The following is a 17,750-nucleotide window of genomic DNA, read 5'->3' as shown; positions in this document are numbered from 1 at the left end:
ACATTCAACAAGAATCGTACATATCTTTAAGTAAAGTGAAGCTTTGTGATCTGTGAAGGTTGCCTGATCACAGATACTCTCCTCCTGGCGCCTGTGTGCAGCACCGAGCTTCACCAATGTGCTTTTTATGGTCCCGTTTGTTTCTCTTCTACCTCTGCCCTTTACCTCTGCATCCCTTTGTTTCTTCCTCACCTTACCTTCTCCCGTGTCCTTTCATCTCTTTTGCTTCTTCTTTTCCCCTCGCTTGGTGACAAAGTACCAGGTTACATATTTCCCCGCTCTGTTCTGATGCTTCAGTCTTATCAGCGGCTGCGTAGGCGGCAAGCAGACCTGTTCAAACCACACACACACGCACAGATGCACACACACACACACACACACCATTTTGCACAGATTTCTAATAGAAAGTGAACTTGAATTTTGTCTTATGTGTAGAGTAGTTTCAGTATTTTGCTGTTCTGCGTCATGTTCTGTCCATGTACTGGACTGTGAATGTGTGTGGCAGAGTTGAGTGGAATTACCACTTTCATAATGACTGTGAGGAAAATCCTTGAAGGTACATGAATACTGTCTGAGGAGATTTCCTGAAAAGGATGGAGACTGGTGAATTGTAAAAGAACTCGATTTATCCTCATCAATCAATCTCATTTCATCATTTCCAAAATCTGGTAACACATTGTTTTCTTTTTAAAACGCTCACTTCTACTTGATGGCTTGGGCTTAAAAGCCAATGGTTTTGGTGGATGATAAGACTAGATGGCTAAAGGGTTCAACTCACTAGTCTCCATCAAATATTAGTGTTTTGTCGATGTACACAGCAGCACTCCACCGTCATGTGCGCCAATAGTCCAGCGACAGCGCAGTCAGACAGTGGTCCGCCTCCTGGCAGCGTTTTTGTTGGAATGTTTTGAAAACGATGTCCGTTTACACGGAAACGGCAAAAACACTGAGAATGATTTATTTTTATGTCGGGCCACTAGTGGGCGCTGCTGTTTGTTTTTGTAATGATATCGCACACAGAGAACAATGCGCTATAATTAATAATAAAGACGAGTATTCAGACATTCGTTTGGACAGACGACAGTATTATTCCAGGTGACGGTCAACCATAAAACTACCAAGTCCCAGGAGAATATTGGAGTTGTGACACTCTGGAGGCAAACATTGTTGATATTGTCCAGCTACTCGCTGATGTGGACAACAATTTACTACAGCCGTGATGTGCATGTGCTGTTGGAGCGTTTTCAGAAATACTGGGGTTTTCCCAAGCTTGGGAACCGTTTTCTAAAGGTTGCATTTTCATTGGCTCCGAGCCCCTTTGTCGTGTAAACGGACGCCCAAAACGCAACAAAAGGTTTTATGTGTTCCCTTGAAAATATTGTTGTGTAATTGAGGCCTAAACCAGTGGTTTAGCGAAATGTAAATTTTAAATTTTTCAATTAAAACAACGTAGATAATGAATTACAACACTGCTAAATAACTAATCCATACATCGTCTATTCTACTGGAAGGTAAATCCTGTACAAACCACCGGTCCATCACACAGCGAACAAAGCAATGAAACCTTTTCATAATCACACCTGTTGGCCATATAAAGTCACCCACAATCATGTTTTAGAATTCTGGTTGTAAACGGAAGTAAAATGAAGACAGAAAGGCTGTGGATGTTCTCTCCAACAACTGCACCAATATGCAGCCTGTTAATATCAAATTATTTATCCAGGGATCTACACCAGCAGAATGTATTGGCTTCAAAAATCGATAATGTGCACCGTCATTTCGGTCACTGCGGAGAGTGACATTGACTTTCTTGATTGAGGCACAGAAATTTCTGATGACATGAGCTACTGACGATACTGAGTTGTCTTAAGAGGCAACACATTCAGCAGCTACCTTCACATTACCCAACGTACGTGGAGTGAGTTTTTCTGAAAATGTATGGAATGGCTTGGAGTTTAAGGAGGAGTGCGTTGTATTGTGGTACAAGAAATGCCGCTCTCTTCCACGTCTGTCAAACAAAACAGGTTTGTTTTCTAAATATTTCACTCGTTCTTTGAAAAACACAAGAAAAGGAAATGGCCCAAGCTTTTGCTCATGAAGAAGCTAATTTGCTCAATAGCTTTGCAAATCTGTAACGTGAAGGGAGAACACAAGCTTTCCATTGTGTCTGTATCCAGTTTGTTGTTGTTGATGTTTCCCAGGATACAGGCTTTCACAACTGGAAGGTGTTGTTGGTCACAGACGAGGCCACTGTAAACGTGCTGATGGCATTGTGATAATACTATGGCAACTATGGTGGGAGACTCTGCAGACGCAATGAAAAACTGCACAAAACCACTTGAATATGTTCTTTACTGCGAGACCGTCAGTCGGTCAAGTTGCAGCAGTTTTATTTCAAGAAAAGGCTAAAGAAACTACAGCGAATTAGGATTTTCTCTGTTGGTCGGACCAAACTTCATCTCCTGGTACTCATGTGGATACCTCACTAAAAAGGTTAGGTGCATATAGGCCTGATGCGATAATCAATTAATTGCACGATAATTAAAAATGAGCTTGATAAGTTAGCTAGGCTCGATAATTTGTCATTTACCAAAGACGTCACTGTGAGCGGCACTCATTCTGGTGTTAGTGAACAGTTTAATGTTGTTTTAGAGAGTTGCCAGATTTCTCAGCCTTCCAGTGGAAAACCCGGGTAAGGCTCACTGTAAACGGGCCTTAACATGTCGGGGGAAAACAGCCAATCTGGCAACAGCAGCCACCAGAGTGGCACTGCCGCATACGTCATCAACATGAGAAGCATCACGACAAAAACAAATAGAAGACAGCAGCACTACCTCGGGGCACCTGGCACACCTGAGTGCGGCATGAGAGCCCCGTGAGGAGGGGAGGGAGAGAGAGAGAGAGAGAGAGAGAGAGAGAGAGAGAGAGAGAGAGAGAGAGAGAGAGAGAGAGGAGAGAGAGAGAGAGAGAGAGAGAGAGAGAGAGAGAGAGAGAGAGAGAGAGAGAGAGAGAGAGAGAGAGAGAGAGAGAGAGAGAGAGAGAGAGAGAGAGAGAGAGAGAGAGAGAGAGAGAGAGAGAGAGAGAGAGAGAGAGAGAGAGAGAGAGAGAGGTTGTTTTGATTCTTGATTTTGATATTTACAATGTCTTAAAAAAATACTTGCATTATTATACCATTATTAATATATTAGTGGAAAAATGGTATCAAAATGGCAATATTATCATTTATCGCAATAATTCCTGGGACAATTTATCGTCCAGCAAAATTTTGTTATTGTGAGAGGCCGAGGTACGTATCATATGTCTTGTCAGTACCAAGTCCTATTTTACGTACATTATTGTCAACTGAAACTATCCTGCATTCCAAAAGTATGCAGCTATGGGCAAGTAGCCTCTTGTCCTAATTGATTTAATAATAATATAACTGTGAGTAAGTGGAGCTCGTACTTTGAGCGCGTAATTGCCGCTTTTAATCAGTCGCATATGATTTTGATGGCTAAGGGTGCTTCTTTTAATCACAGCACATTAGTAGTAATAACTATTGAATGCATTGACCTTTTGTTATTGCTGTACGATTTTAGCTTATTATGTCTTTAATTTCCCAGTCCCCACATAAATCTGAGTTCCCATCTCTGTCCGGTTTCATTTGTGATACTGGATAATGATGTTGGTTTTTGTGGGATGTTTGGGAGCAGATGCTCATGAACATCCTCCCATGTAATTACAACGCACCATTCAAACAAAGACTAATTACTATTAATGTGTATCGGAAACAGATTATAGAGCCACCGTCTGTTATCTGTGAGCCCTCATTATCCTATTGTTACTTCACAACTGGAAGCACAGCGAGAGGAATGACTTCGACCATCGCCACCATCCCAAACATCCATCGTGCCGCTATTTAGGGCTTGGATGAAAAATATGTACGTAGTTATGACGGATGCCACGGTTTCTTTTGTAAACATACAGTAATGCCCAACTGAGATAGCTTCCGATTTTAAGTGAAAACGTAAAAACTTTCACTGTGTTCTGGGTGCTCGGAGTGTTTTTGTGTTCTTTTTCTTCCCCTTGTCCTGTTTAGCAGTTTGGGCAAACGATTGAGAGTCTTTCAGTGTGAGAACAATTTTTGGTCTTGCAACAGGAAGAGATTTGGAATCTCCTCCTGTTGTTGCTTTTATTAGAAACTGGCATGAGTGCCGGACATGACAGGGGTGGCCACGCTCCAAGAAGGCCCCAGAGAGAGGGCCACACCCCCAGCCCAGGAGACACCAGAGGGAGAATGCAGAGTCCACCCCCAGCCAGGAGGAGCCCCCGGGCTCCGAGCATTAATACTTTACAACCTCTTTGAAGCAACACTTGCCGTGTAAACATAATAACAAAACAAAATGATGCGTTTTCAATGGAAAAGTTGTGTAAACAGAGTCATTCATTGTGACCTGTAACCAGTGAACCAGTGAGCCTCTACCGCCAGAGTGGGGCTAACCTTCTGCTTTCTTCCACCCTGCCGGTGCCTCACACTGGCACATTGGCAGCAGAATTCACTGGAGCTCATATTCCGCCGTACATTCATCACTCTCAGCTCTGTCTGCACCAGTCAGCCTCCTCCTTTTTAAACGGAGGAGTTTGATGTCAACGTCAGCTTTGATGAAGGCATCAGCTCACAGTTCATCAAAGCAGCGCTGAAGCTCCATCTCAGAGCGTTAGTAGCATACTGTGTGTGTGTGTGTGTGTGTGTGTGTGTGTGTGTGTGTGTGTACACAGAGAGGTGGGCGCCAGCAGGCCAACGCACTGGGAGTTATCGTGGATTAAAGTGGCTAAAGTGTCAGGACTTTACAGCTTCCAGGAGTCCCGTATCAGCTCTCTTTTTGGCAGCTGGAGATGGAATGACTTCTTGAGCTGCTGCTGTCTGGGTCTCGCTATGTGAATTGTGTCTAAGTCTTGCAGCTTCATGTCTGGCTTTCTGTCTTCATGTCAGCGGCTGTGCAGGGTCGTGCAAATCCCGGAAGTTTGCAACCTACAAGAGAGATGGTCTTGCGTATTTGACATATTGAAGATATGACGATTTTGGTCTTTTTGCACTTGTTTATGTTTGTTTAGTGTTAAATCTTCTGTTTGATGCTGATTTCATGGCCAGTTTATGGTCAATCCAAACCCTTGATTTGATTTAACTTGCTTGTCGTTGGAAGATTAAAGCGTCTTTTTAATGCAGTTTTATTTCAATATGTGTCTTTAGTGAAGGAGGAGAATTCATGGCAGACGAAACAAAAATCTTCCCCTCTGCAGATGGAGATGAACCAAATTCTTGGCTGTCACTTGGCGAGCCTTTCCATTTATCACATTTCCTTTCTGCTAACTCTTTCCCTGTTATTATGTTTTCTCAGCGTCTGTCCGGGCTCTCCTGAGGCTTCTTTCTCGTCTCTCTCTCTCGTCACACATGTGTTTTTCTGTTTTCGACCCTTCCCCTGTGAATTGATATTGGACATGGAGTCTTCAGCGAAGCCACGCCAGCAAAGTGTTGGGTGCTCGCGTGGTGGGTCACCGGGGCTCCAGCATGGCTCCGCTTTGAGCGTTGCCATAGCAGCAGTGTGCAGACGAAACACGGGAGATATAGTCGGAGATAAAATGTGATGGAACACTTCATAAAACAGTGAGGGGAACTTTCTTTTTTTTCCATAAACAGCAGGTGCAACGGAATATCAGTGCTCCAAAGTGAAAAATAGTGTTTGATAAAATGGGTTTGTTTGTACCAGTTCAACGCAACAAAGCGTGCTAATTAACGATGCATCGAGTACTCGTACTCTTAAAAAGATGCGTCAACAATATTGCCCACAAGAGAACGCGAGCGAGGTCAGCGGTTTGAAGATTCTTTATTATTCATGAAAATGACAAAACTGAGACATTCTAGAAACTATGTTCTGGCAAAATATCCAGAGGATGTGAAAGCTTGGGCGCACAACACCAGCAACTTAATCACCAGACCATTTGTACCAGCAGAGTCCAGGTCTATTTATACTCCAGAAGAAGGACGAAGAAACGTCTGACACTCGGGGGTGTGAGCAGACAAGTGACGTCATTTTTTTCGCTCAGCTCCGCCTGTCAGAGGAAAGTGTTGCCCACCTGGCTCCCTCTGCTGTGTGGTCCACCGACTCTTGTCTGATTGGTCACATTTTTCTTGTTGACTTCTGCAGTCTACCGGCTTGCAAACCAAAATGGATACCACCCTTGTTTTTCCTCATTTTTCCATTTGCAAGTCTCGAAAGTAAATCTTGCTCCTCCTCAGCTTCAAACATCTGCGTTTCTGCCTCCTCCTCCTCTTTCATCAACTCATACACTCTCTCCGCCATTGTCAAGGCAGCGTTCCACCGGAGTGTTTTTCCAGCATGCAATCGCACCGCATCTGAAAATCGCACGCTTGGTGAGCATGTCAGTTTCGGGCCACTGGGTCGGTGTCCTTCAACCCCGAGTCTGCAAAACTTCAGGACAGGACAGGGCAGTGGTGTCTACTTATACACTGTTGTGTGAGGTGCACACACGCTCCAGCTCTCTGATGAGTGTATCCGTCATACTTTAGTCATGTTTAGCATGTAGCCTCGCTACTGCGTGAGCCCTGAAACTCTTTAGCTTGGAGCATGTAGCATGTAGCACAGCTCAGAATTACGAGCTGCATCTGACTGGACAAACGAGTCTCGGGAGCTGTCTGTTCCTACAGTTAAAACCGGACCAACATGGCGGCTCGGACATGAACCTTCTGTTTCACTACTCAAACAGTTCAGCAAAATGTATTTCTGAGACATTTGGGGCGAGAAATAAGCGGTGCAGTTGTTGAATCTGTCCTCGTTTTGGTTTAGCTACTACTAGTTTAGATGTTTCGCCAAGCGTAGGAGCTCCACTCGCAACGCCTCATTGGCATAAAATTAGCTGGATTCAACTTATATGCATATGCTATGCTACAAGAATTTCCTGGGATCTGTCATTACTAAAGTATTTCTATTCTGTTCGACACATGACTTAGACAAACTACCTGAAATGCGTTGCCAGAGACGTTTCTGCGCTGCAGATGGGTTAATTGTGTTTTTAATGAGATTAATCCTGATGATAGGTTGATTAACACTTTCATTTGGACAGGCCTAAAATATACGTTAGTAAGGTCATGTTTACATGAACGGTTACATGAACGGATATTTCCCCCCTCTACACCATCTTCATTGACACGTATATACACCTGGTTCAGAGCTACTATGAGCATGCCAAACCTGTAGGGGGCAGTGTAACGAGGAGTATGAAGCCATGACGGCCAATCAGAATCCTGGAAAAAACACAATGTCACGAATTATGACGTAAATCTCCACCTACCCCTCTTTAGATGCAAACAGAGTCACAGAGTTTTTCTAAATCTCTACTGTGGCAAAAGATATTCAGGAATCAGCGTTTGTGGAGACTCGTAGCTGCGTTTATCTTTAAACGCGGCCCAAACGCAGAGAAATATTACCATTTTTTGAATACCCGGGTACGTGTAAATGTGGCCTCAAATGTCCTTCTGACACCATTTCACATCATCTGTAAAGTACAGAAAACTTTTTAAACTCTTAACTTTGAAACTTGTCTTTAGTTTTACGCCAAGTGTGAGAAATATGAAGGGAGACGAAATAATCGGCAAGGGAAAAGGCTCGCTGTTCAATTTAGCCCCATCAGCATCAAAAGGAAAGCTCTCGCTGAGTGATCCGTTAAAACAGACGTGTCAGGAAAGCGACATTTAAAGTGGAAGATGGGAATCCAGTCGGTGGACTTGTTTGATCGGGAGTGATATTGTTGTGAAACACGACCACGGGCTGTCCCCACGAACTCGTCTAAAACAAATGTTATCTTTGTCCCAGCTGTTCCTAATGTAGAAATCTTTGGCTGTCGCATTGCTGAAGTAATGATCTTTGTTGTTTTGTTTGGAGAGTGGATGATGCGGTGGCTTTTTTTCCTCCCACAAATAATTTATTGTAACATTTCTGAAAGCTCTCGTCTGCAGAAAAACCCGCTGAAGGATGGAAATCTGACCGTATTTAAATGTCAGATGTGTGGGCTGCCAGAACTGTTGATTTTCAACATATTTAGTTTCCTGCTGTGCGAGTGTTTTTGTATGGCCGACGCTGTGGGAGTTTGAAGTGCGTTAAGTGACATTTTCCCCTCCTTTTTTTCTTCTTGCGAGCCGTGTCATTAAGATACAGGAAATGTCTCGTGGTGAAATGTCAGATTGTTTCGAACAATTCTTTTTCCTGTGCAATTATATCTACACGGCCTCGCTGTTCATTTTTCCTCGCAGACTTTACTAAGCGAGGGCAAACTGCTTCCCTTATGAGCGGATAATAGAAGCCCTGCAGCCCATCGTGTAGCTTCACCGTTGACTTGTGGCTCACATTGCAGAGTGAGATTAATACGCGTCACTTATGATATGGGGGTTCCTGGTATGGGCTTTGAATTGAATGATATTGACATTTTTTAGCGTTGTATAACCACTTGGTTAATACAAGAGTGTGTGAATCACCTGCAGCCCCCTAGTTCAGATTGATTGATTTTTGGTTTGGGGAGGTTGTTATGTTCTGCGAAGCTGTAAAGTGCACTTTGATTATTCCTGAAAATTGAGAGGGTTAACGTTACAATGCATCTCATGCCTTAGTTATTGTCCAAAAGTTGTGAGAATATTAAAGAAAGTGCTTATAGATTTGTATTTGAAAAGATGTTACAAAGAATAAATGTGGTTTTTCATTTTGCATTAGTTTTCTTATTTTGGCACAAAACAACAGCAATCCCAACACCAAGTTGACAAAAGCGTCAATAATTTAATTGTGATTTAATAAGAGTCTAATAAAGAGTTAAGAGTTATATTATCTTATATTTTGTGTACTATTTTTTGTACTATATTTTGCTAGGAGTCTAATTCTTTTTGCCACTTCTATATTTAGTGAAGTTAAGGTGAATTACCTTTTTTTCTGTAACTCATCTTTGTTGTCCTCTGTGTGCTGCTCCTCTTCTATTAAGCTGCTGGAATTCAAATTTCCCTGACGGAGTCATCCCAAGGGATCAATAAAGCAAAGTCTAAAGTCTAATGTTGTCAGTATTAAGTGGCTTCAGAAACATGAGTGGATTATATTGGCATCGGCAACCTTTTGTTTTTAAAATATCGGCACAGATCCAACATGGTGCATCCCTATTCAGCGTCGCCACATCTATTTTTGTTATATTCATCATTATGTCACGTTTTTCCATCAAGGCAACGTATCTGCATCCACTGGAAGAGTCCTCCGAACACAGACTGCCTGTTGGAGTCATCATTAGTGATATTTGGTCCCATGTCTGAGTACTTCTTTTAATGATAGCTTGTGAGGATGAGCTTTGCAGTCTATTTTCAAGCTTTTATCTTTCGAAGTGACTTCAAAGACTAGTCTTTGGCTTGAGTCGTTAGTTGTTTTCTTTTGGGTTTTTTTTGCCCCCTCACTTCCCAGCACTGCATCTATTTAAATATACAAAAGTCAGAAATTCCACTCTGACTCTGCCACATTCTGTACAGAAGCAGAGCCACCGGGTGTCCCTGTGTCCTGACCTGCGTCTCCAACACCGGTCAGGACTCAAGGACAGATGCGGCACAGAGGGAACTATTCAATGTTGTGTTGCTGAGAAACATTATCCCTAAATGTAAAATGAGCGCCGTTCACGTTGAATCTAAAAGATGAGATGAGAGGCAATCAGGAGGATGCTAAAGACTTTTCAGAATTGTGAACGTCCCTCAGCACAGACTTGCGGTCGTCCTCCAGAGGTGGAACACTTCACCTTGAAAGCAATGGCTCCTGCTCCGCTGCTCGCATTGTGTCCCCGCCAAACAGAGGAGGCGTCCAAGCTCCCGGACTTCATTCACAACCACTGATGTGGATGATCAGTTTATTTTTATTACGTCTTTCTTTTCTGACTCTCTTAATTCTGAATACCGACGGCTCTTCATTGTGCTGTTGATTCATATTCACAGTAACTGCTGACACCTTTCAACGTCTGAGTCTGATGTGTTCCAACTCGTATGCAAACTAAAAGTTGCATGATAAATTTCTCCAGATCTCATCGGTCGCCTCTTCTATGACATATTAGGACTCATACTGCTGATCGCTGTGTTGCGGGTTTGATTTTGTCTTCATTTTTAATGGACGGTGGAATTTTAGTAGCAAGGCTCTGATTTCTAAGGACATTATCAATTTGGGAGCATCATCATCATCATCATCATCATCATCACACTGAGTGAAAACCAAACGATAACATGTTGGAGTTTTAGACATAGTTGTTGTTATAGATGTTATACATCCAGTTGGTGGACAGATGGATCTGGATCTAGATTGAATCCAGAGCAGAATCAAATCCCAGATCCAGATTCGTGTTTGGTCCATATGGAAGTTGAACCGAATCTAGAAGGATCTAGATCCTACTCTCGTTGGCTCGAGTACCAGATTTGTATCTAGATCTCTATCTTTAGCGTTTCAGATCAGGATCTATGGGACTCTTGAACCAAATCTAGATCCTGTTTCAGAACAGACTCTAGAACTCGATCTAGAGCTTTCCAGATCGGGATGTAAGAGAATTTAGATCCAGCTGTAAATCATTATTCACCCTAAACCAGTCTAGGTCCAGATTAGGATCTGGGTCTGGAAAAGATTTGCTCCAGGTCTGGATCATTCTGGGGCAGGTCCAGGAAAATTCTGGTGCAGATTCAGATCTTTACAGATCTCACCAAAAATCCAGAATATCCTGATCTAGATGATTTGTGAATTTAATCTTGAAAAAAAATATCTAGATTTTTCCAAATTCAGATCTGCGTTTTATCACATTTGTTGACTCGGTTCCAGAGCCGAATCTAGTTGGAGCTGAACCTGGAAGGATCTCGGTCTGGATCTAGATGGATCTGCATAGCGTAGGTCTAGATGGATCATCTGGAAGGGTCTTGATAGGTAGATTGATCTCGATCGGCTTTGTGTTATGAGATTGCTGCTATAGAAAAAAAATTAGCATTAACCCTTTCTGTTCCTGTTCCTTTTTACTGAAGTGTGACAGAATCTCAGTCTTTTTCTCACATAGTTCAGTCAATGACCTCTAGTCAATAAAGAAGAGGTGGTTTATTTCACTTTGCATCTCGAGGCCTTCTGTTTCACAGCTCTGCTTTATTTGACCGCCACTCTCTCTTGTTTTCACTCCACCGTTATCTCTCCATTGGCCGTGAAGAGGTAAACAGATTACCAGCGTGACCTCGGACTCTCAAAAGCCTTTGAAGTAAATAAGTAGCATGTTTTGCCCTGGACCTGCCGGAGTCGTAGCACATATCGATTAATTCACTGAAAAGAGAGGTCACGCCTTTGTCCTGCTCCACTGCACTTGTCACTCCAGTCTGGGGTTCGATTGCGCCCCCCTTTGACTGCCGTCCTGTTGTTCTTGAAGTCAGTTGAACTCCTGCAAAGCATCAAGTCGAATTCGTCTTTTGAGGCAGGTTGGAATCAAAAAAAACCTCAGTTTCCTTTGTTTCATATTGTGATCTGGCTTTGTGTGCGCTCCTTCTCTTTCTGCAGATTTCTGCCTCGGCAAGAAGGTCAGAAACTCTTTGAGAGCCCCCAAGAGCATTTTCTTTCTCGACACTGACATGTCAAAAGGCTGAATAAATTGCCAATATTTGACAAAAAGCTGCACTTAAGCCTTTGTCTTGATAAGGAAATTATAGGATGACAGTGAAACCCTTTTAAAAATATAGAATTTAGTTTTTATTGCACTTGAGCCAAGTTTGTGTTCACATTCTTATCACAGGAGATCTGAGATCATGTCCAATTTTAGCTTTCAATTAAAGAACAATGACCACCCCACCCCCCACCCACCAATACCAAACCTTTTCTTTTTTCTTTTTTTTTTAAATCACTCCTATTCAAGATTTGTCACTGGAATACATAATTTTTTTTACCCTCACTTTGAAGAAAATGCATCAAAGGGCCATGTTTGAGTTCTTGACCTGAAAAAGTTTGCATGAAATTCTCTTGACGGCAAAATGAGGGCTAATGTCTATCTCGCTCTTTCAAGCCTCCCACACCACATTGAAGAGATTCAAAAGGAAGCATCTGCAGATAGGAGCTGCTAATGTGCTGAATGTGTTGGAGTGATACGGCGCTGCCTGCTACGGAGCGGAGAGCGCTCTGTCTTATTATTGGAAAAAGACAAATGCAGCAACGATGCCATCTGAATAACAGGATGGAGATATTTTTAAGGTTTTGTTATCACACAAAATAAAATCGTCTCAGAATGCATGATTCGTTTCACTAATGTTTTGTGATGGGAACTACTTTTCACATGCAAATGTCTGTAGAGACTTGAAGTTTGTGGATTATTTTGGGAGCGACCGAGGAGTGTGCGTCACAGTGAAATGTAGGGCTCGGTAATTATCTTGGATGAAGGGATATATTACACCGCCATTGTTTCCCCCTTTGAAACTAATCAGACAGATTTACACACACACACACTCCGCCTGGTGTCGGGCCATCGACGTTTTAAAAAAACAAAACAAAAGAGTCTCATCTGTGTCGCTGCTGATGAGACTGCCGTAATAATGGAGCTGTCTTTATGCAAATACAGACTCAGACTGTAGACAGTAAAGTCACATTTCATCCAGACTGTCACTGTATTATAAACTTTTAAACAGATTTTTACATGGAGCATGGAAATCAGAGATAAGCGTGACGTGAGTGCAGATGTATAAGATTAAATCCATGCCGAAAATAAGAAATTGACAAAAAACTGAAAAGTTGTTGATTTTCTCCTATGACTCTGGTTTCTGCATAAAAACATGTTTAAGATTAATTGATGAAAATAAAAGCCTCCTGTCGGTGTGATTTTGAGCATGTTTGCCCTGTGACGCTGGAATAATCATCCAATAGAGACACTTTATATATATATATATATATATATATATATATATATATATATATGCACCTCACTGTTCATACGTTCATGCTGCTGCCTATTTATATATTCATATTTATTAGTTTTTACTTTTTGCATTCTGTTGTGACTTTCTCTGCCCTCTGTGACCGTTGTGCTGCTACCAGCAGAGACAGCCAACAGAATTTCATTGCATTTCATGTACAATACATTGACAATAAAGGCATCTTCATCCTAATGGACTTGTAAAGTCTCCAGTTTGTCCTGCCTTCAGCCACAGTTTACAGCAGGGTTCCTTAATTCCGGGCCTCCGGTGTCCTGCACGTTTTAGCTCTCCCAGCACACCTCAACCTGATGTTGAGGTCATCGTCAAGCTTGTAAAAGAAGCCAAGTAACGAGGCCCTTATTCCATCCAGGTGTGTTGCAACTGGGAGAAACCTAAAACATGCCGGACACGGGCCCTCCAGGCCCAGAATTGGGGAACCCTGGTCTCGATAAACATACTCTAGACCAGGAGTGTCAAACACATTTTAGTTCAGCGGCCACATACAGTCTAGTTTCATCTCGACTGGGCCGGACTGGTAAAGTAGTACCACATTTACACTTTCAAGTTTCTCTTAGTTGGAGTGAAGATGATGTAAATGTCTATAATATCCCAAAACCTGACAATTACTACAGAAAATGACCACAATCACAACATAAAGCCAATTTTAATTAAGCCTCCTGGTGCAAAATACAATGACATGTCCAAATAAAACTTATATATATAATAAAACTAAAACAAAGGAATTTGTCAACAAATCTATGTTTTCTTTAAAATGTATACCATTTGCTTGCCGGATTGGAGCCTCTTGCGGTCCGGTTTTGGCCCACAGGCCTTCTGTTTGTCTGCAAAAAGATGGATGTTGGCTTTAGATTACAAAACACGTATTGTGGTCAGGTTGTGCATGTTCTGAAAAAAAAACATTTTGAATTAACGTCCAAGTGTCATTCCTCTATCAGCAACCCAGCAAAGGTGTTGAAACTTTTCATTAGTTGTATTTCATAGCATATTGCGGACTTGTAAACCTGCTAGAACCCATTGCACCTCTGGTGAATCACAATGAAAGTAGAATTACCAAATCCAAATGGACCTGAGAAAAAGAAAGCCAGCGGTAACGCTGTGTTGTTTGAAGCTGTACAGCTGTATAATGAACGGAGACCTCAAGCTGTACTTGTATCCTTAGCAACTGAAAATCATCCACAACACAACAGCCCGTCTGAAAAATAAATAAGAACATCGTATCCAGCACCTGGGCTCTTTTTCAAATTTTCAGCATAACAGAAGAAAATTACCAGGGCAAAAAAAAAAAAAAAAAAAAAAAAAAAGCTGATAATATTTTATTAACAGCTGCTCTTGTCTGCAGTCCTGTTAATATTTTACCGTCATGGCTTCATGAAGTCTGGAGAATTTCACTCTGAGCTATTTAAATAAATGAATATAGGATCGGGACGATGAATAAAACTCTAAACAGATCAATCCTGAGCTTTGTACGAGTGAAACCAGGGTGCAGGAAGGATTTTTTTTTTTTTTTGCCTTTTTTCACTGTGAGAACTGATTCATTAAACCTGTACCTGCATATTTAAAGTAGCCAAAATCGGCTCAAACAGTCGTGATAGAGACTCAGTGATTAACATTCCTTTTCAACATGATGTAGTTCTGCTTTGTGTGACTTCAACCTGCTTCAGTCCCGAATCATCCCACCACCTCCTCTGTTGTGTAACTCTCCTCTTCAGGCCCCGTTTGAAGTGAAAACTCATCATTTTTGCATTTTTATTGTAGAAAAGTTTCACGTTGTCAACGTTTTGACAACAATGTCCGAGATCCCCAATCTCTGCCTGTTGACAGAGCAAAAACCATTTTGACACTAAAAGGCTAATTATATAATAGCTGTCGAACAAGATGAGGTGCACCCCCCCCCCCCCCCCCCCCCCACACACACACACACACACACACAAAAACAATAATTGAATAAAAAATCAACGAGTTTGTTATTGGCTTTTGTTTGGGAGAAACTGAAAGTCTTGACAAATGGCTTCATCAATGTGAATTTAAATCAGTTTTCATCATAATCCTAGAATGAAACTATATTATTGGCACAGTATATCAGTAAAATTGAGTTTAAATGAACTTAAAAGAAAAGACACAAATCTTACGTAAATCATCCAAACTCTTCAGAACTAAAACAACCACAACCATCCTGTTAATTGTATTCGACTGGGACATAATGTTGTCAGGTTTGGACATATAACTCCCGTGTTTCGCTCGCATTTGGTATAAAAGGTGGTGAAAACATGTCACAGTCTGCAGTGTTGTGTATTTCTCTTTCTACTTTTCTGGCGTGCACCTCTGCTTTTAGGTCTATTTTATCTGCTCCGTGCTCTGAAAAATACCTTGTAAGGTAATAGATCTTTGCCAACCCGAGGGGACAAAATAATAAAATAAAGATCTTGTGGGTGCCCCCGAGCACACGTTGGAAGGATTTTTATTCACCGCCCTTCGAGGTGTGGGGGACAGAGAGAGAATTTAAGACATCCTGTCTCCGGGTCATTCAGCTGTCACCGCGGTCTGCTTCACACACTAAAACTGAGATTTTCACAACTTTTCGGCGTTCACCAATCCTGACCTTAGACAAATACGCGGACTCTACATGTTTTAAAAGCATCCGTTGCTGCTTATAACTTCGACTTCTTAAGATGTCAGACTGACATTCTGGCTGTGCGAAAGACCAGGAAACTGGAACTCAAATCAAACTTACTTTCATTCTTTTCTCATACGGGACTTTGGGATAAAGCTGACTGGAACTAAAGTCACAAATGTAAGGAACTACACCCTCTGTGCTCGCGCTCGGAGCCCCCTCGTGCTGTATAATAGTAACGGTCCAGGTTTCTGAGACACAAAGAGGCACGAAGCAGGAAACGTCAGAAGGTCAACACTAAAGAAACACCCCTGGTAAACGAAGCAACACCCTCGGTCCAAGTTGTGCCCCGTACATTAACTATGTTGTGTGTTTGTGTGTGTAGGCCGCAGGGCGCTCGCATGATGTCCAATCCGTTGGGTGAGCAGCTTTCCAGCACCTCTGTCAGCGAAGCGTCCACTGCCATCACCTCCTCCACTGTGGACACCACTTCTGCCTCCAAGGTTGGATTTGCCTCTCACTCTCACTTTCCTTACTCAGATTAATTCCAGGGGTTCACGTACTTGATATTTTTATTAACTGAACCATGCCCTTCTCTGTAGCGTCTCCCCTGTGATCTCATGACTAAATAAACTTGTATTTATTTGACATTCATCATTTTAAATTAACATTTTTTAGTGATCTGTCTTGTCTTTTCCTTATTCTGCCCCACCACGTGTTTTAAAAAAAAAAAAATAATATATATATATATATATTTAGCATAAGCATGTTTGACATTGACTCTTTTTCATGGACAAAGTGATGTTGATAGGTTAAAACACAGACAGAACCAGAGTAATACTCCAGATCTAAGAAGACCTCGGTCAGTCTCTTTGATCTGAATCTGCCAGGTGTGCGTTTCTTTTTTTCAAAAAGCTGCCTAAACGGGCCGATATCCTGCCCGAGGCTAGCAAACACATCCGCCTTTGAAAAGTCTCCAGACACGGTTAACTTGTGTTTATTTCTTTATTTTCCTCATAGTGGATTTTGAATTTCAAAACGTTTCAACTTCTTGTGTTGTGCAATCTTTTTCTTTTTCTTTTTCAAACTGTGGACGCACTCTGACTTGCAGTGCCTTGAACAGCCACTAGGGGAGGAAAAGATAAGCTTGCTTGCAATGCAAAAAAACTAGACGAGATAAACAGTTAATCCAGAACCTTTTAGGTTAAAAGTAAAGGAAGATGCTAGAGAACGTAGAGAACCAGAGAGGTTAGTTAGAGAACTTTGGTGCAATTTTTAAAACTAAACTTAAAAAAAAAACAACCTTACTTTATTAAAACACATGATCACCACGTCTACAAATCAAACTTCACATTGAGATTATTGAGCGTTTCCTCGTCCCTCGGTTCACATGTGTGTTCAGCTCTAGGCAGGTGACCTGTACAGATCCCTGATTGATTAGGACTCATTACACTACTGACGCCAACGTGTTTATTGCTGCTCCTGCTAGAAGGTATTCACAACGCGTGGCTGTGGCTGTGCACATTTTCACATTCAAGACCTCGATGTTGAATTTCTGCATTACATCCCACATGCATATTCATGTCTGTGATAGGAACCATAAAATGGGGTGTAATTATGCTTGTTGCAGAGCCTTCACTTTTCTTTCTCTGTGACCTTCAAGCTGTCATTGGCTCTGGCGTTTTACTGCCAAAAGTCTGCTCCGGCAGCTCGGCACATGATGAATTTCAATATGAGGTCCCGCATACAAATCTCCATGTGGTTTGAGGCGACATAAAAATGTCCCCGCTGCTTTTCCCCCCACATTACTTTCTTTCTTTCACTCACTTGCACACCTTGCGCGCGCACACTGCACCACCGTGGCGTGAAATCTCGTCCTGCCCCATCAACAGGTGTCGCGGGACCAAGATTGAACATGTGTCATGAAGTGCGTCGACAGGGATGACAGGGTATCCATCACAACGCTTCACCGGCGCCTCCGCGCTCGTTCTCCCCGGCCTGCAGCCCTCCCAGGTGCTCGGGCTCATCACCCCCGCCATCAAACAGCAGGAAAATTGTGCAGAAACACGACTCTGACAAGAACCGCTCCCAACAAAAGGATCTTGTCTCAGAGGAAGCATGAGTCACTCATAC

At 42.2% G+C, this 17,750-nt stretch overlaps 1 protein-coding gene across 2 annotated transcripts in view; it reads left to right on the top strand.

The window, feature by feature from the left end:
* The window catches only part of LOC308116252 (pleckstrin homology domain-containing family A member 7-like), a 174,555-nt gene that overhangs the window by 98,310 nt on the left and 58,495 nt on the right, over positions 1-17,750 (top strand). For both annotated transcript variants that reach the window (XM_080474325.1, XM_080474326.1), the window contains exon 5: positions 16,003-16,120. In XM_080474325.1, the coding sequence (XP_080330451.1) occupies positions 16,003-16,120 (118 nt within the window). The remainder of the gene's footprint in view (positions 1-16,002; positions 16,121-17,750) is intronic.

This window comes from Lipophrys pholis (assembly GCF_963383615.2).
Source record: "Lipophrys pholis genome assembly, chromosome: 11".
Classification (NCBI taxonomy): domain Eukaryota; kingdom Metazoa; phylum Chordata; class Actinopteri; order Blenniiformes; family Blenniidae; genus Lipophrys; species Lipophrys pholis.
Note: the sequence above shows the minus strand (reverse complement) of the source record. Positions and strands in the feature narration are given on the sequence as shown.